At 33.3% G+C, this 21,902-nt stretch overlaps 1 protein-coding gene across 1 annotated transcript in view; it reads right to left on the bottom strand.

Annotated features, from left to right (window-relative positions):
* Ca-alpha1T (Ca[2+]-channel protein alpha[[1]] subunit T) overlaps positions 1 to 21,902 on the bottom strand; it is a 295,869-nt gene that overhangs the window by 50,358 nt on the left and 223,609 nt on the right. The window contains exon 16 of the mRNA XM_017899591.1: positions 1,233 to 1,388. Coding sequence (XP_017755080.1) covers positions 1,233 to 1,388 — 156 coding nt within the window. The remainder of the gene's footprint in view (positions 1 to 1,232; positions 1,389 to 21,902) is intronic.

The following is a 21,902-nucleotide window of genomic DNA, read 5'->3' as shown; positions in this document are numbered from 1 at the left end:
CTATTGCAAAGTTATATTTAAAATTGTGGTAAAAATATTGAAAAGACGATTTCATTTGCTTATAATCAGATAACGACAAAGAATTTAATATTAATTTCAATAATATTAATATATAGAAGTTGAAATATAATATTATATAAAATAAATTTAGGAATAATGATAAAATTTATATGAATAATTTTTACAATACAAAGGAATATGTAACATCAATCCTATTTTCTAATGCTAATTCGTGATTTTGTTAAGAAACGCGAAGAAACCGCTATATAGTTTTCACTTCGATCGGAGTCGTCTATGTACACTCGTACATGAAAGTATTCAAATAATATTTGCTATGTTCAAGCACTGAAATATTTAAAACACTATGGTACATATGATAAGAAGAAAATTGCAAGATTAGTTAAATCAAATCAAAGATCAGTTAAATCAAAAAATAATTCAATAATATATACGATATTTACAATGTACATTTATTGCAGATACGAGTCGTGGTGGCGCTAGTGAGTTCCGTGCAAAGTTAACTTCAGGCAGCTTCAGCAACAAAAGATGCATCAACCTTATCCTAAGACTTGCTATTTTTTAATTAATACTGCTTTCGACTGGTACTTCATCATTAACACTATGTTTCTAATAAACATAACGTAATTACTATACATATCGTTAAATCGCATTGAAAGTTGCTTCTACACTTATTTTATACACCGTTATGGTATCAAACATTTCAGTTTCTTCGCGAATCGATAAACTCTACAAAACAAAAACCAGGATTTCATTTCACACATAAAGAGCTGAAGATAAAAATGCATCGGCACTAGAAATAAAAATAAAAATTTAAAAAATGGAGTTAATTACTGCCGCCTGAGTGGCTCGCGTGTAAAATCTAATCAGAAAATGAGGATTGAAGTGATTAACGTGCATTGAACATCATCGATAGACTCCAATTAGACCACGTTAACTCGAGAAGGCAGTACAAGTCGTCAGTTCCATATAACTGAAAGAGAAAAGGGAAACAAATACACGTGATCGATGCACGAACGAGACACGAGCAACCCGACAGTCTGTCTTCCTCTACCACGCGAATTTCTCGGTAAAGTCTGTTTACTTTTAGCGATTTTAGGTTTCGATGGACTAAAAATAGCGCGGGATGTTCTTCTGGGATAAAAATCGGTCTAGAAACTGGCACGAAAGCATTAACGATTTGCGAAGCTGTGTAAACAGAAACACTGGCTTACCTCCGAGGAGAAGCCCTCGACGAGAATGGCGACCAGCAGGTTGAAGAGGACATAATTTCCGAAGGTCATGAGCGCGACGAAGTAGAGGGCTGCCCAGTGGGAGGTCTTCTGCATGCCGTTGAACAATACGACGTTCCAATCTTCCTGTGTCAAGATCTATACGAAAAGTAAAGCAGAAAGTTGGCAGCGTAAATGGCGCGCATGGGTTTCGTCTCGTGGTTCGTACTCAAGATTCAAACAGGATCGAAACTAGTAACATTGACTCTCGAATCTTTTCACTACTCGTTGAATCGATCGTTTGTATCGTTTGATCACGTGAACTAGCTTAAATCGCTCTTTTTAGCCACTAATTCTACTCACTGGAAGAGTTGAAGGGAGTCGAAAAGAAAAATAGGAAGACAGATGAAAGATAGTATATACCGGTGGTAACTCTTGGTTATTCTTAGTCTATGGACATACTTGCACCCACTTAATCGCGAATTTCTCTCTGTGCTCAACGCGTTCTTCGGCAATCGCCTCTTTCGAGCGGTTTCATCCCGATATCTTGCCGCGCGGATATTCTCATAGCAACAAGCGTAAGAACGCGATGCAGTTATTAAAAAGGGCAAAAGACAACAATACGTGGTAGCTTAACGTAATCCGTGTAATCGATTAACTCCTCGTCGCCAGACAACGAACCGTGTTAATCGCACGGGCAAAACAAATCCCGTCGTTCGCTCCCGGTTTGCTCTATCGCCGATCGCGAAAACCGGCGCAAGCCTCGAAAGAGGAGAGAGAGGGAGAAATAAAGAGAGAGAGAGAGAGAGAGAGAGAAAGGGAAAAAAAAGAAACGGAAATATCGATACAAAGAAGAAACCGTGACGCAAAAAAGAGAGAAACTCGTCGACACGTTGCTAATCTGTTACGACGCTTTGTTAAGCTGTGTGTAGAGCGAAGGTTGGCATAGAGAGATAGAGAGAAAGCAAGAAAAAGAAAATAGAGAGAGACAGAGAGAGATAGAGAGACAGAGAAAGAGAAGCAGAAACGGGGTGGGGGAAGAAAGGAAATGGAAAAATATAGAAAATGTTCGTATATGCATATATATATATGTGGATCGCATGATATCAAGAAAATGAGCTGGAACGCGATGGAGCGTAAAAGCGAGAGAAAACTGTACACAATATTATGTAACACGTACATATACGTATATAGATATGGATAAATATAGATATAGATAGAGAAATGCAGGTAATAGACGTAGATATAGATAGGCATAGACATCGATATAGAACACGTAGATATAGGGAACAGCGGAGTAATAGATATAGATATAGAGACAGGTGATAGATACAGATGCAGATATAGATATAGACATAGGTATATAGATAAAGACATAGTTATAGATATAGATAATAGACATAGATACAGATATAGATATAGAAGAGCCATGTGCTTGTAAATACTTAGCGCATATACAGTAGTGTATATATTTCGGTGTAAGAGAGAGGGGAACAGTGGTACCTGAAAGACCGTGACAAGTGCCCAGACGATGTCGTTGAAATGTTTGCGATCACAGCGACACATTGGGTGCCGCGAGACCACCTCGGCACAGGTGCAGGGCCGACTCCGGTCCGCCCACATGCAAAACTTACCCCCGAACAGGTACATCCCTAGGATGCTGCAACCGAGACAATCCGCTGGCCTAAAGTATCACCGCGATGAACGATGAACGAGGAGGAGGTTGGGAACAGGGATACCGATGCTGCTCACCGTCCAGCGTCTTCGTTCCTTCTTCCTCGTTTATACCACACGCCATCTTTCCCTCCATTTGGACCACCCCGTTGCCCATTTATACCGACATCTTTCCTTCCGTTTCCCCCATATATATATATATATATATATGCCCCGTATAGCCTGGTTCCGGGCAAATTGCGTGGGATCGCTAGAGAGTAATCCGATCGGATCGATTCGACCAAACTTTTGTGGTAGATAGGTACATACGTGGACCTACGGATACATGGAGAGGCGAACGGTTGCCTACGAGAGGAAAAAAGCTCGAACAAGGCTGAATTTGTATGGTATCGATCTTCTTCCCGGCGCAGGTTTCGCAGAGGAGAAAACGGTGTGCGATTGGAATGTAAAGCTATGGTAAAAATACGTATCCGGGTTACGTAATCCCTTAAGCGGTGCTTTGGATGTCGGTTCGAATATGGCCGTGAATATTTTAAGCGGTAATTTCCAGCCGGAATTGCGGCCGCCGTTTGCCGGTGCGTTAGTTAGCGCATTGTTCATCGCCACGAAAATTACCCCGGCGCTGAATAGAGATTGCAATTGAAATCGTATTTAAGGAAATTCCGGATTATGGCTCGCGGCCGGTTCATCGGGACCCAAGGTTAAGTATTTGCTCGGCCCATTTATTTGATGACCGAGCTTTTAAACTGTTCCCACGCGAAATGGACAGCATAGGCTGCGAACTATTTCGACGACTTTGTTTATGTTGACTTTAGCCGGAACTGGTTCGAACGAGTATCGTGTGCATCCCGGCAACTATGCGAATATATAGGGTGTGTCACACAAAGCGTACCAACCTCGATATATCTACGTTTCTGCAATGATTCGTACTGATTTTTGTATGTTAGGAGATAGTTTGTGTGATAGAATATAGTAATTGGTCTTTTAATAGATTTTTGATAGACTTTATTACAATTTTTAAATTCAACGATTATGGAATTTGTATACTACTCGATGTTATGTTTATATTATTTTACTTTTTCAAAAAATGAATTATAAAATCCTTTTTATAATGATTTTTGTAAGTATTTTGAATGATAGATAGAGTATAGTAATTGGTCTTTTAATAGATTTTATTCTAATTTTTAAATTCAGCGATTAAGGAATTTGTATACTACTCGATGCAATGTTTATATTGTTTTACTTTTTCAAAAAATAAATTATAAAATTCTTTTTATAATGATTTTGGTAAATATTTGGAATGATAGATAGAGTATAGTAATTGGTCTTTTAATAGGATTTATTCTAATTTTTAAATTCAGCGATTAAGGAATTTCTATACTACTCGATGCAATGTTTATATTGTTTTACTTTTTTTAAAAATAAATTATAAAATCCTTTCTATAACGATTTTTTTTAATATTTTAAATGATAAATGGAATATGGTAATTTGTCTTTTAATAGACTTTATTCTGATTTTTAAATTCAGTGGCTAATTGTATTATTTCGCACTTTAAAACAGATAATGTAAAATACTATTACAAAAAATAAATTATAAAATTCTTTTTATAATGACTTTTCTTTAACAGTTTGAATGATAGATAAAATAGAATAATTCGTCTCTTAATAGACTTTATTTTAATTTTCAAATTCAGTAGCCAAGTAATTTCTATTATATCATTTCGTTTTGTAAAATAGATAATGTAGAATACTATTGAAAAAAATAAATTATAAAATCCCTTTTATAATGATTTTATTTTAATAGTTTGAATGATAGATAGGATATGGTAATTGATCTGTTAATAGAATTTATTCTGATTTTGAAATTTAGTAGCTAAATAATTTGTATTATACTGTTTCATTTTTAAAATAGATGTAGAATACTATTGCAAAAAATAAATTATATTAAATTAGCCAAATAAGACGTCGGTACTTTTAGTATATTATAATAGTAACTATTTTTATTGAATAATATATTGATCATTCTAATCCATAAAAAAATAATTCCAATTAGGAACATTGCTTCACACTAAAAAAGGGATACTATTGCAAAAATCCTCCATTATTTAGTGATTAATTTAACAAATAATAGCGATGATATAAACACAATTATATTAAATACTCTGAACTTTATATACAGTATATTTCTTTTTCCTTCCCTTTTTAGTGTGCAAGATGATTTTAGTAACTAGGACAAGCTATATCTCTATTGCAGGGGAGGTTAGTGAAAAAGCCACAAAGAAAATATTTTTTCTTTTTACACGTCGATAACTAGGTTAGTAGTAATGGAATTCTATAACTTTTCATTTTACATAACTTTTCAATTTTGTAACATCAATTTATGTCTATTAAATATTTTATAATATTTTTATTCTGTCACATGATTTTTTCCCCAAAATTTTCTTGTTTAAGTGTAAACATATTACCTCTTTTACAAAAAAAAATTGATTTCCTCAATTTTATTTAAAAAAGAAATGCAATTGCATTTTTCAGGAGCACTGTTACATTTATGAAAAAAAATTGCAATTGTAGGATAATAGGGTTTATTGAATATCGTAAATCATTCTCTACGATTTTTCACCGACTTCAATTGGAATAGAGATATAGCTTGGCCCAGTTACCAGTATCACCCTGTATATTATTCCTCTCAATCGATACTTCGACGTGGAATGTTATTCTAAAATACTAGATGCGAATAATATTAGCAAAATAAATGAAATTGTATCGAATAACACAATTTCCAAACCTAAATTTTTCTCCAATTCTTATATTTATCGTTTTAAAAGATCATTCAAAAAATTTTGTGAAATAATATCAAACATAGAGCCCTGCATTTTTAAACCTTAAAATATCTTCTTTATTTTAACCCTTTGCACTCGACGATTTTTTCGCTTTAGAAAAATAGCAGTACCAAGATTCTTTGCTATAAAGTCGACGACATTTTTAAAAATAGTAAATAAGAAATTATACATAAATTAACACGTAGAATTATTTTATTTCGGCATTTCACGCATCGTTGAGTTATTTTATTTCAAAAATATATTATATTATATTAATATATTAATTAACTTTAGAATTTTATTACACAACGACTGAAACTCGAGTGCAAAGGGTTAATGATCCAAAAAGAAATTATAGAATTATTTAAATAGAATTATTCATTTCTAATTATAGGAATTATAAATTATAAAATTTGGATTTAACAATTTTAGAATAGGAATAAGAATATAAATTTTTCTCTTTCTCTTCTTTTTTTCCTAACTTCCTTTAAATTTTTCAGGATCGTCGTTATTTCCCTCATGAAAGAACACGTATTTAAAAATATATTAATTAACATTGATCTTTAGAATTTTACTAAATGATAATTGAAACTCGAGTGCAAAGGGTTAATGATCCAAAAAGAAATTATAGAATTATATAAATAGAATTATTCATTTCTAATTATAGGAATTGTAAATTATAAAATTTGGATTTAACAATTTTAGAATAGGAATAAGAATATAAATTTTTCTCTTTCTCTTCTTTTTTTCCTAATTTTCTTTAAATTTTTCAAGATCGTCGTTGTTTCCCTCGCGAAAGAGCACGTATTTTCTCCCACTGCATCTTCCAACGAGTGTATAAAGTAAATGTATTCCACATCGAAATGACCTCGTGTAGCAAAAACGTGATGAAATTCCAAAACAGTATTAAGGCGGTGTATGATTCACTGTTTATATTTCCAATTTATTTTCTAAAACGCACGATCGCGGTTCTAATGACCTTTCGCCTATTTCTGGGGTAACAGTAGCACGAGGACAATTATTACATGCATTGTGTCGTCTGGACTGCCGGGTTTCCATTACGTCTCGTGCATCGAAATCCATAATTTTCAAATTTCGCGCGCTCGTAAATCCCGGTTATGCTCGTCGCGACGATGAATCGGGGACATTGCCTTATGTAAAATTAATCATATTGCCGGTCTAGCTGTTTCCAACGTGATTTTATCGAGTGATACAGGTTAAAAAATGGAGGTCTACGATCATCAGAGAAATAAAGGGTGTTCCACTTCTTGCGCTTCGATTTAATTCTGAAAAATGATATGTCGAAAAAGTATTTAATTTTGATTAACTACTATACCTCTACTACATTCGCGATAATATTAGGGAAAAATGGTAGAATTTTGTCAAATTTTGTGCACGTTAAAATGTGTTAAATATAATTTTGGTCGTACAAGTGTAACGTATAATTCGAATATTTGACAAGATCTCGTGACGAATTAGACTCGTTACTGGTACTGCAAGTGGTTAATTATCATAAAATTATAAATTCAATTTCCTTTTTCTGAAATAAAATATATAAATTTGTGCGTGTCCAAGAATATCGAATGGTAATATATTATATTTAAACGAAAAGATAAATTTGGAAATGTATTAATTTTATTTTAATTAAATTTATTTCCGATATCCACGAAGAATTATAGTAAATTACAAATTTATATTTCCTTTTATAACAGATTTATCTCTCTTTATTTGTATTTTTCCTATTTGGATATTCAATATTTAAATATTTAAAATAAATTAACTTTGTCACATATTGTATATTAAAATATTACTTGCTGATTTCGAACTGTTTGATAATTATATATTGGTATAATAAAAATGTATTATTCGTGAAATATCGGAAGATGATGCAAAACTATATTTTATAATAAAATTATTGATTTCATAACCTGTATCATTCAAAATCATATATCATTCTAATACTGTTTTAGAATTTGATTGTTTTCTTAGTATTGAGAGTCACTATGAGTTAAATACATATTTCATAAATATATTTCTCAACGGGAATACTAATAACCTTGCGAAGATGGAAAAAATATTGTATAGAATTTTATGGTATTCCTTTTTAAAAAATTGCTTAAATTGTGCTTAAAATTTAAGTTTCTCATAGCATTAATTCTTTAGAAGCTATCATAAATGTCACTTCAAAATAACTTTTTTATACAAACATTGTTATAATGATAAAAGTGTTGTCATTACTAACAGTGCCAATAAATATTTGTAAAATTAATATTGACAATTACAGATTTTCAATAAAATCGAAACCAAATGGGTTAAAATTTCAACTGAGAATTCAAAACAGAAATATTATTGTTCACTACAGTACATATTTAATGTAAATACTAATATAATTTTTAAATTTCCTCTGGCTGCAAGTATTATATTATCTTAAACATTTCAGTTCACAATTAACATATGTATATATTCAATTTGTCAAGGAAGCAAATATCGGAGGTGCCAAATATAAGCAAATATCAATGATGTCAAATATAAACGAGTATTTGGAGTATCGAACGAAAATAAATATCAAAATTATCGAATAAGAATATCGTTTGTACCGTATATAAGCAAATTTCGATAATATCGAGTAAAAACAAATATTGTTCATATCAAACAAATAGCAAATATGACTCAAACACTGTTTATCATCGTGTAGATTTTTTTATGGGTTTTTACAAACTTTCAGAAGACAATTATGGATTTCTTTATGGGTTTTTACAAACTTTCAGAAGACAATTACGGATGATTATTGATTGAAGCTATTCCTTCTAAATAAAGCGTTTATAAGCACGTCCCTTCGGTGTTATATTATGTATAATTTGTTTGTTTTTCTTCTATATGTGAAATTTTATGTAAATGGACTACGATCTGTCTATGAATAAAATAATAATAATAATAATAATAATAAATATCGATAATATCGAATACAATGGAATATCGTTAATATGGAATATAATAAATATCTTTAGTATCGAATATAACGTTAGCATCGAGTATAAACAAATATCGATAATATCGAATATAAGCAAATATCGATAATATCGAATACAACCAAATATCATTAACACTTTGTTGACCGGCAATTTTACTATGTCAACTAAAAACTATGTTATGTCACCGACTATTATTTAGTAATGCAATCTTCAAAATCACTTTCACACGCAATATTATTCTATATCGCCCTGGGTTTCATAAATTGAAATAGACAATGCAAGTGCTATGACGAGTTAACTCGTCATCGGCCAACAACGTTTGGGCAGGAAAAGACGACTTAACTAGTAATTAGTGAACGATATTTGATTATATTCGATATTATCGATATTTCTTTATATTCCACACTAACGTTATATTCGATATTAACATATTGTTAACCGGTGACGAGTTAACTCGTCTTTTCCTGCAAGAAAATTGTGTGTTAATATCGAATATAACGTTAGTATTGAATATAAAGAAATATCGATAATATCGAATATAATCAAATATCGTTCATATCAAACAAATAGCAAATATCGATAATATCGAATATAATCAAATATCGATACTATCAAACACATGGCAAATATCGATAATATCGAATATAAACAAATATCCTTAATATCGACCAAATAGCATATATCGATAACATGGAATATAAGCAAATATCGAAAATATCAAACACAAGTATCAAATGTCGAAAGTGTCGACTATAAACAATTATCAAAAAATTTCATGTACCACCGTATATTGACACACCCTATATACAAAACTCTGCTAATTCGATAATACATTCGACAATACAAACGATTGGCGATGTTGATAAAATTATTTATTAACCCTTTGCGATTTATTAACCCTTACGATTTTTCGGCCAGAGAAAAGTAAAAAATCAAAGATTCTTTACTAAAAAACTGACGATACTTTTTTGAGCAGTAAACAAAGAATTGTATAATAATAGAATTGTAGAATTATTTGATTTCGATACCTCGTACACTGTTACATTACATTAAATTTGATATATTAATTAATATCGATCTTCCAAATTTGATGTAATGGTGACTGTGGGTCACCTCTCGAGTGCAAAGGGTTAACATCATTTACCATCTCGCGTTTACATTCAAATCGAACCGATAGGCGTCGGGAAACAAACCACGTCCGAGAAGAATGACTCGAAAGATCGAAGGGAACGATTTCGTAGCCAAGACACGGTCAAATCGAACCGATAACGCTTTTGTCCCGATTAAAAATAACGATTGACTCTAGGAGAACGAAGACACTGCACGGGTGCAGCGTTTAAGCAGGTATATATCGGGTGAACAGCAAAAACAACTGTCACTCGAAGCTTGTACAGTCACATTCTGCAAGATCGGCGGTGTCTGTCCATTTATACAAATGCCGTGTATCCTGTATTCGGACGAGAGAAAACAAACAGGCGTACGTGTGTCATGTAACTTGTATATACGTTGTTATCAAGCGAATATTACACAAGCTGCGTGTACAAACTGTAAGAAAAAAACGTTCGGCGATAGTAATAAAATTGCGGAGGAAAAATTGTCACTGGATTCTGATCGTGAAAATAAAGAAAACTCGACGTTGACACGGTACATCGATGTTTGTACCTAGTCAGAACTGTCATACACGAAGAATTCTATGTAGCAAACCCGTGGTTCGTGTCACGATCGACGTCACTGGTATGTACAGGGTGTCTCGCAGAGATTGGACAAGAGATCAGGCACGAGTCCTATATAAGATATAAAGAACATAAAACTGTCTACATAAACTCCGTTATATGAATGACGATATAATTATATCAAATGATATATAAAGTTATAATATAATTATAAATATATCATTATAACATAATTACATAATTATAATTATGATATAATAATATAATATAGTACAGTATAACACAATTACAATATAGTTATATAATTGTAAATATAATATCATATTATAATTACATAATTATAATTATGATATAATAATATAATATAGTATAACACTATTACAATGTAGTTATATAATTATAAATATAATATCATAATATAATTACATAATTATAATTATAATATAATTGTATAATATATGTAACGATATAAATATATTATATAAACCGTGTAAAACTGTCTGCAAATTATCTATATGGCATAGGGTACAAAAGTTCAAATCAGTAGCTGTGATCATCTCTAAAATATTTAAAGAATTTTCGATGCTATTTTTATCATATAATATTCTGTAAGTTTATCCACAGCTAGTCGTAAATCTTTTTATCTCTGACCAACCACTCATATGTTCATACCATCAGCCTCTTGCTCCATTAATAGGTTTTAAGAATTCGACTAGATACATACTCTCACTCGCCAATGAAAATATGGTACATATTAAACTATCAAATTTACTTTTTCTGATACACGTATACCCAAAACACGCAGAAGGATCGAATAATTATTTTCCAATTTTTTAATTGTTAAATTTTAATTTTTTAATATTTACGTAACCACAGGATGGTTACATTCAAATCATCAAAAGTAACAAAGTTTGCTGATCAAGCTCAGACTACCTCACTGTGTACACTGTACAGTTGGGTTAAAATATAGTAAATACAGTGCATGTCTACAAGTTACGATTTCCCGAGACGTGATTCGCTACTTCAACACAGTTCTATTACATTAATTTATAATAGAGACAGTATATTACAGGCTTACTGGAATATACTGCGGAGGAGGTCGACCAATCCTACACTTCCTTGCCATAAACATGTGTCCATAATCGAATGCTAACGTCAGAAAGATGAATTCCAAGTACGTGTTCGGAGTATCCTTCATCAGATTTATAAATGTGTCCTGCCATAAATTTCCGAAGTTATTCCAAATTGGCGAAATCAGCACGAATATCTTCACAAGCAACCATAACGTAATAACTATGTACCCTTCTGCTTCCTATCAAAGTCGTATACATAATAACTTCTAAGCGAGCTCATAAATAAAAATTCAATGAATTTAAATTAGCATACACGATACAAGATGGCCCACATTTGCTTTACCACCTAATATGTTGGATATTATCCAAAATGACGTAAAACTATAACAGGAGCGAATGAAAATTAATATCAGTAGAAAAATCATTCTGAAACCTGATCTTTAAAATAGACACAAATAAACACGTTATTGTTAACTATAAAAAGAAATTAAATTATATGTTTGTAAATTTCTGCTTTTTATTTCGATAGATAAAATATTTATCCAATCTCTTTGGGACACCCTGTATGAATTAGTGAAAACCAGTGTTCGTCTTTCGTCATTCGAAATATCGTGTGCTTCTTAGGCCTGATGCAGACAAACGACGTGAAATCGTAACAGTTTCGCCCCGGTGACGTTGTACCATTCCTGGTTTGTGCTTTTAATGATGTAAGCCCGCTATATAATCCGTAAGATTCCGTTATTACACGCTATACGTGCCTTGCACCGTTAGAAGCATAAACCTAGCGTAACGCACAACGTCGCTAGTGCAATGGCCGTGCAGGCGAATAACGGAAGCATAGGGCCCTGTGTAAACGAGATACAACGCCGCATCGCTTTGCACCGATGAAGCAGCGTCGATAGACGCGGCAACGCTCGTGCTATGGCATCCGCGACGAACAGTCATATTTTAGACACCAAGCGGTACGGTATACACGCGAACCGAAAAATCTTTGCCCACTTAGCGTATAAATACGCTCCTGAAAAAATAACAGAAGATTCTGGGTTCATCGTTCCGTCGATGTTCGTCTTTAGAAATGCGTATATTTACTGAGTTGGAAACTCGACCGTCGCGTACATCGTCGCGAGATTGCGCGCGCCCATGCATTGAATCGCTAGAAATATAAAAGTGCGACGAGTTCGTATTACTCGTCTGCATCTGGTCTTACAGACGAACAACAGAGGCATAAGGTGCAGATGAACAATACGACGTTACGATTTTCTATCACCGACGTGTAATCCGAAGGTTTATATTTCTAATGATACAGCGCATGCGCTGCCACCGCATTAAAAATGGAAACTGCGCGAGGAAAATAGGTTCAGTTTGACTTTCAAATTTTTTGTTACCCGATAGTTAAAATGAATAATAAATAGCTTACTGTGGCATACACATATAGTCGGAAAAGGAAACTGTTATAGATAAAACTACTTTTAAAACTAGATAATGTATCTACAAATTTTTGTAAGAAACGAAAAACAAAATTCAAAGTATGAAAATAAATATTTCGAGCTGTTGACGAAGAAAGTTATTTAATTTCAAAATGAAATAAAAGGTAGCTTTAATTTATCCGATAATATTTCAATACGTGTAATTTAGTCTGACATTCCGATATATGAAATATTACGAAATTCTTTATTTATTATAGACACCAATAATAAACTAAATATCACATATATTATCCAACTTTGCAATGGAAGTTGACAAATAGTTGACAGAGTATCGAACGCAGAAAATTGCTTTACTAGAAAAGAGAAACGTGACTTATGATCTTTCTCCTATAGTTGTCAAATATAGAGCTGCGAATCGCGCAGCGTCATCTCTTTGAAATCGCAACGATGACATCACGTCGTTCGCTCTACACCGGGCCGAAAGAGAAAACACATGGAGCGCCATCTTCGAATCTCAGTCATGTTGATTACGATCAAACGGAAAGTAAAAGTAGCGCCGCGGAAGAATACCTGTCGTTGCAGAATGTCACGGTTAACGTATATTCGGACGAAAAGAAACCAGGAGAAAAGAGAACGGAAAGTACAAAAAGAAAAAAAAAGAAGTAACGGCGAAGCGTAAATATAATGTATATGCATGTAATGTATATACATTATACGATATATATAATGTATAATCTCTAAATATAAGTAAGGTTAAAAATCTTAAAGGAACTTCAGCGGCTGGTTGCACAAGTACACACTAGCTATCGGTATTAGCGGTATCTGTAATATTGTTGTTACGTATCTCATATATATGTCTCTAAAATAATAGTCTACCTGGAATCTGAATGGCACGGGTATCTGGGTATCGGGTAAATAAAGGTGTCTATCTACAGCGGCTAACGGAGAGATATTAATAGTACGCAAATCGTACGCAAATTACATGTGGGAGACGGTTGTATTTATCATTTTCGTTTTTTTTTCCTGTTTCTTCGTTTCTTTTCTTTCTTTCGTTTTCAAATTAATCTCTTCCCTTCGGTTCAACGGACGTGTCAACGCGACGATATTCAATCCGGCATATTGAGACTGGCACGCGTCTGTAGCTCGTGTGCGCGCGCCGTTCATTTCCCCCACCACTCGTCGAATGTTCGTACGCGATTGGAACACAAAGTGAAGAGTCGAGACAAGAAAGAGAGAGAGAGAGAGAGAGAGTGAGAGAGAGTGACAGACAGATAGAAGAGACAGGTTGAGTAAGAATGACAGAAACAGTGTTGAAAAAACGAATGAATCAAGAGATACAAAGTATGAAACCGAAAAATCGTATAAAGAAACACGTGTAGAGAAAATTACGGCACGTTAATGACACCGAATGTACTGAGAATAAATGACACGGGGAAGCTCGAGATATGGTTACACTGTTCAAAAATTCATGGCTTACGGATCCCGTGACGACAATGATCAACGTACTTCGCTATTACACCCCGGGTTCGTGTGCTGTACGTGCGTGTAAGTATATTGTATCATCGTTAAAATAATTTTCATCCGACCCGTTATTTATAGATCGCATACGTTATTTTTTAGTATCATGGCACAGGGAGCTCCAACTGTTCAACATTAACTTCCACACCGCAGACCTTCGATCCACGTGCTGTTTTTTTAATTTACGGCTACTTCCTCACCGTTTGCACGAATTTATTTTACGCAATGAACACTTCTGTCCTTCCCGACGTTGCAGTTAAAAATATTTCGTGACCCATTGTTCGTGGATACGTTTCAGTTCGTAAGAGGGAGGAAGATATAGTGAGAAGATACACATAAGATAAATCGAAAGGCATTACGAAGGATTTGGATATGTTTTGACAAAAGTTAGTTTGGTGTAACGACCTGTGATGTATTGGAGAATCGTAGTTTGTATTTGTGTATAATATATGTATATACTATTATAGCAGCTTCACTGTTGCACAAGAGCTATATTTCGTTTACAAGAAATGCTAAATTAATATTTCATAGATATACAGGGTGTTCCAGTAATGGTGGTAGAACTGGGAAAGGGATAGTTTTATATGCAGAAACGAATAGAAGAAAAAAAAAAAAAAATTTCTTGATTCGAAGCTTCGTTGTCGAGAAAATCGACATTGAATATTCACCGAGTACACGTGCACTTAATTATGTCTTACAATTAGATGAATAGACCATCGATACATCAATATCGGTGACACAATTAATAATGGGTTAATTGTACGTGAAAAAACAAATCGAAAATAAAGAATAACATTTTTTGATTCGAAGCTTTGTTTTCGAGAAAATCGACTTTGAATATTCACCGAGTGCGCGTGCACTTAACTTTGGCTAAGGGGGATGGACCATCAGTAGATCAGCGCACTCGGTGGATATTCAAAGTCGATTTTCTCGACAACGAAGCTTCGAATGGAAAAATTTTATTCTTTATTTTCGATTTGTTTTTTCACGTAGAATCAACCCACCCTTGATTATGCCACCGATATTGATGTATCGATGGTCTATCCATCTAAGACATAGTTAAGTGCACGTGTACTCGGTGAATATTCAATGTCGATTTTCTCGACAACGAAGCTTCGAATGGAAAAATTTTATTCTTTATTTTCGATTTGTTTTTTCACGTACAATTGACCCATTATTAATTGTGCCACCGATATTGATGTATCAATGGTCTATCCATCTAAGACAATTAAGTGCACGTGTACTCGGTGAATATTCAAAATCGATTTTCTCGAAAACGAAGCTTCGAATCAAAAAATTTTATTCTTTTGCTTCGATTCGTTTCTATTCGTCGAATCACCCTCTTGTACTTTCGTTACTGGGGCACTCTGCATATTCCATTTCTCACAAAATAAGTATGAAATAAGCTTGAAAACAGTCAACGAATAAATAGGACATCCCCCTTTGCATTGAGAAATTTCTTTATTTTTCCCTTTTTTCGAAAATGCATAATTTTTTAGATGTTTAGAGGTAAAATTTTGAAATGAACACTCTGTATATTATATAATAGGTATTAATACGTAGAAACCTTTTTCATGTATCATTTAATTATCAATATGTTTGGCTTGCGAGGCACGATTAGGTCATTATTGGAATATATTGTAGTACTCGGTCAGCCATTTTGGCTGATTTGTTGCGACGGTACTTGAATTTAATCGAAGTGTAAATTAGTACCATTCGTCATCTTTTATATTATAATTAATGGTACCGTAGTACCATTAATTTACCATTAGTATAAATTAGTGATTTTCAATGGCTATACTACAGTACACCAGTGTGTCGTAATAATTTGACGCGTGATTTGAGAATTTCTAAAACATACGATGTCTAATTATCTAATCGGAGTTTCCTTTTTAATTGCTCTTTTTTACACTAACAAATAAAAAATTGAAGGAAAAGTAGACAACTTCTTGTAAATTTTCTTGTATGTCTAAGAAAATTATAATGTAAATATTTTTGTGCTTCCATTATACGTAAAATTTTCAAAATTATACATAAATATGAAATGATCCTTGTTAATTCTTTTCATTTGCCATATATTAAAAAAATATATAATATTCTTTGTCGATATTTTAGAATTTTAGCACTTAAATTATGTGTGCAATGAGACAGAAAAAATTGAAGAACATTGCTATAAATAAACAGAAAATTAATATTTAATTCGATTAAAAATGATAGTCATACCTTCTTATAAACTTAATGAACTATAAATTATATATAAATTATCTAAATAATAAAAATTTTACCAATAGTATGTTACTATATAATATATCTGTATTAAATATTTCTACCTAAATTTATGTCGATAATCTTTCTTCCAGTTTGGAAGAACTTTCTTTATCTGATTCATAACTTAAAAATTAGTTAGTCTTTAAATAAATAGCTTCACAAAGAATAAAACTGTGAATTTCATTAAAAATGATGTAATTACAAAAACCAATTTCGTTGTAGTATATTAAATTTGAAAATCAATTTTGATATATTTAATATATATAGTAGAATATCAAAATAAATTGGATGTTCTAAATTAATTTAATTTAAGTTCGAATATTGAATTAAATTAATTTTGCGAAATTGTAAAACTAAATTCATATCCTAAGTGAGAACTTAAATTAATTTAATTTAGTTAAATACTTAATTCAATATTCCACTACGTATAATTGTAATGATCGTAAAGGATAGAACCATTACGAATCATTTTACCCATATTTTTGTGACATAAAAAAATACATTTCGTCAAGAAGGAACGTCCAAAATTTTCATACGATAGTAAATGTCACAACGATAGTTAAAATAAAATTGTAGCCTTGTAAGTTTTAATTTTATTAAAAGAGAAACGTTCTTTGACTTTCTCGACTCTTACTTTCCGTCTACATTTACTATCCCCGAAATAATTTACAATTTAGCAATAGCCTATAGATCAAGACGATCGGTACCACGTAGAAAGCTGGAAGGAAGTCTCGAGGGACAAGAGAATACTCTGTTCACTCTGCCTCAGTCCGCACTTGTTTCCAAAACCCCTACTTTTAGGCTAGTGATAACAAATGGCGACAGGATAAATTACATCGTTATTCTTTTTACCTTAAATTAATAACCAAAATTTATCCTGCCCTATCCTATGATTACGATATTACAATTTACTATGATATCGCTCTTTATGACTCTAATACAGTCAAGTTTCCAATAACGCGGTGCTTTTACACCGCGATGCGAAGATTGAGATCGTTCTCCTATAATGCAGTCTTATAACGCGATCTTCGTGCAAGAAAATTCCAATAACTCAAATGGCGTGTAAAATTTATCTGTGGCAATAGTAAACATTGCTTCAGCTTCGAGCAGTGAAGGATTTTCAGATATAAACCACGTAGATGCAGAAGAATTACTTCGAAAAAAAAGTTTAAGATGAGACGCTCGCAAAAAGGATCAAATGTGATCTGTGGCATATGAAGAATATTCAACAACTGATAATGGAAAAAAAATCAACTCGCGGATTATTCCGCGCTCGGTGATAGAAGACAGTCACGGCCTGCGGATTATTCCGCACTCGGTGACGACAGTATCAGTACTTGCTCATAATGGCAGTTAAAAAGACTTTCACAACAAAAGTAAAACTTATTAAGAATATAATGAATTGGTGTAGGTGAGATGCTCACAAAAGGGATCAAACGTGATCTGTGGTATACGAAGAATATTCAGCAACTGATAATGGAAGAAAGGTGATAGACGACAGTCGTGGCTCGTGGAATATTCCGCGCCTGAATGCAAATGGGTTAAAAAACAGAAAACTAACGCCGATGTAGCCACGAGTTAGTAGAAGTTAGTAGAATCAGTCGAGTTAGTCGTTAGAGTCGATGGTTAGTTCGAGAGAGTACTGAAGCAGTCGTCATAGTCGGAGTGCAGAACAGTTGGAGTCTGTGTGATCTTCTGCGGTATACTTGTTACCGCGAAATAAATACAGCTTTGTCAGAGATTCACGGGGTAGCGTCTTCGTTCAACACCTCATTTACCATTGTTGCTGCCCCAGAACCGAACGTCCCAAGTTAAGTGGAGGACTGTTTATGTCCTTATTGCCAGCGTCCCTTGATTCGTGTACACTTGGTATCACCTAGTCACCACTTGGGTGAACCTTAGCAAGGACCAATATATCACCCTTAAGACGATAGGCATAAGGACCCAAATTATTTAAACACCCACCACCACAGAAAGACGTCGAAGCTATCACACACCTCCAATATTATTCACAACCAATAGGAAGACACACGCTCACCACTTACATTTCACACCAACCAATCAGTAGACACACGAAACTTATAAAACCACCGGGACAGCAGTCACGAGGAGTTCTCCTAAAAATCTCACGAAAACATCACAATCTCACAATCTCACAAGCATCACGACCAGACTATCAGTCAAGACCCACGACGATCAACTCAGCGCGAGAGACAGCAACACGTCAGAATTCTTTAGTTCAACTCTAACCAGGTCTAGCTCTATTAATTTAGAGTGGACCGCATCCCAACAACATTGTCGCATTCGTGTAAACGGGCCTTACAACCCCACAAAACTCCCATCGTGCGAGTTGTAGTGTTAGGCACGCAACAGAGGAATTGGTGAAATTAATTCACGAGTCTACCTCAAATGCATTTGTGGAAGAAAACACGGATAAAGAATTCGTTTCAAACTTCAGTTATGATGTAAAAGAAGGACTGGATTTGGCTAAAGAATTAGAACGTCGCTTAACACGTTGAGTGCTACGTCGGTCTCTGGGGACTAACAGTAGACTTTTCGTTTGGACAACGTGGACTCTAGGGACTGACAGTGAACTTTTCATTTGCTCGATATCGGTGTGTGAGACCGGCATTGTCAAGGGTTAAATTATTAATGACAATTCCCTCTGCTGAAGTAAATCTTTACATTTCTGTGCCTTTTTCTGACGGATCGTCTCTTGGTGATCGCCTTTTTGCCTTTCTGGCATTCCCCACCCCATTACCTTCTGTTTATAATTTGTATATTTGTGCATTGGCTGCACCATTCTGTCCAACCGACAAAGTGAAACAAGGTAATCTTCTTAGAAAAGATTATAACACATTGCGTACTGCACAGAAATCTCTAGACACACGCCAGGGTCCGCACGTTTTGACGAGACAGTGCAGCGACATCTAAGGTCCATAACAGATGGCGCGCGAAACGCGAGAAAACTCGTGAGCGGTACGCAATGTGTAAATAAGGGCTTTTGATATGCGCCCAAAAGATAATTATATAAAACAAAGTAATAAACCGTTTAATTTTAACACGTTAGAATCCTATTTTAAATTAGGATACGTCGCTAATATGTATCAAATTAAATTCTTTCGTTGGAAACAATTTTTTTAGGTTATAATTTTATTATACGAACTATGTATTATATTCGATAAACCTAAATTCAAATATGTAAAAATCTGCATATTCATTGCCATTTCTATTATAAAATTTTATTTATTAACCGTATCAATCGCAACTTGATACTCTGAGAATGCAATTTTTATATAGGTCTGATTTATGTACAATTTATTTATTTCTGAGATTCCGTATGACGCGGTACGAATTCGATGAATTTGTATTATTTTTGAGTTTCATATAACGCGGTTCCTATATAGCGCGGCAGTGGTTTCCATATAACGCGGTATAAATTAATCTGATTTGTCTTATTACTATGTTTACCATAACGCGGTTTACATGGAACGCATTGCCAGATTTTAATTAATTCTAATTTTCTTATAACACGGTTTCCATATAACGCAGTACGAATTAATCGCGTTATAGGAGACTGCCTGTATATCTAACTACAATATGTATCTATATCTAGCTTTTCTAATGGTCGTTAGTGTCTGTATATCCTGTTCGATGTCTTTATCAGATGATACTATACACAGCATCCCAGACCACTTCTTTTGGTCGTTTCCTGGTCGATACCCACATCTCCGGAAAAATGTTCGGGAACGAAGCTTATATTTTTTTGGCCTACAATTCGAAAATGTAAAAAAAAATACTACGTTCCATTAAAAGATTTCAACTTCCTGCATAAAAAACCCATTTCCGCTCGGAAATTAATACCATTAAATAGAGGATATTCGAATTATTAAAATTTTGGGGATTTTCTATCAGAACCACTCTCCTCCATTTTTAAAGGGATGGACATGTGCCGTCTGGGATACTGTATATAATATAATTTGTAAATGTGACAATTTCTACTAATAAGGAAGTTTCGTGATTTTATTATGTGACGAAGATGGACTGATTTTTCAATCGGTCAATGAATCAATCAGACACACATTCCTTCCAGAGAATTCCTGTCTTAAATTATCTGGGAGTTTCTTAATTAAAGTCGGAGACACGGTATATAATTTGATTTGTAGGCGTGGCATTTTCTACTAATAACGAAAATTCATGATTTTATTACGTGACGAAGATGGACTCATTTTCTAATCAATGAATCAATCAGACCCACGTTCCTCTCCATTTCCAATTTCTCAAGTCGATTTTAAATTTGCAAAAGAAAATCACAATGCTTCCATCATGTTTAATAATAATAAATTACCTTAATAATAAAATAATTTGCAATCAGAGGCTAAAAACTAAAAGAATTAAACTTTAAAATAAAATGTTGATAAATATTTTATATTTTATAAATTTATAATATTTTATAATTTAACATATTTTATATCATTATTATTATATTATTATTTTATATTTCTCCCCCATAAAGATAAAGATTCTTATATTTTTTATTCTTCCACGTATGTAAATTTTTTCCTTTTTTTTAAATTATACTGTAAATTAAGATAAAGTAAGCATAGTGAATATATTTTTGCACAAAAGTAATCCTGAATAAAAATAATCCTTATCTTCACAGTGGACCTGTTTCATTTTGTTATCGAGATAAATATTTTTTGCAGCGATGAACGCAAAGCCTATGCATAGTATTCGGTTTGGCTTTAGGATTTGATTCGATACTGTGCTCGATGCCCCGTGCTTTTTCAAATATGGAACAAACTGATATGCTTTTCGTATCAAAGTTGTCCATCACTTCGAATAAATGCAGAATCATTCGGTTCGTTTTCAGTAAGTACTTATTTACAGAAATATACGTTTCATCAACCAGATTCATGAATTCGATGATCTTTTAATCGAATTACAGGTGTTGAATTTATTATACGTCCAACGAGGAGTTTACTTTCAATAATTAATTTCTCGTGAGAAAAGCTAGTTCTAAGAACTTAGGTTCGAGCAACAAGGGCGTATGAGTGTATATACTAAGAGATAAAATAAGGGTCTGTAGCCTAAACGAATTTCTACCCTAAGCCCTCAGCATGTACGAGGTCAACTGCTTTTAAGTTCGTTCAGTATAGATATATTTTCCTGTTTTAATAAATAAAATTTAGAAAATATTTAATAAAGTATATACTCATAATCCGATAATCCTAATAAATAACAATTTA

The sequence above is a fragment of the Eufriesea mexicana genome, unplaced genomic scaffold (genome assembly GCF_001483705.2).
Source record: "Eufriesea mexicana isolate 0111107269 unplaced genomic scaffold, ASM148370v2 scaffold953, whole genome shotgun sequence".
NCBI lineage: Eukaryota > Metazoa > Arthropoda > Insecta > Hymenoptera > Apidae > Eufriesea > Eufriesea mexicana.
Note: the sequence above shows the minus strand (reverse complement) of the source record. Positions and strands in the feature narration are given on the sequence as shown.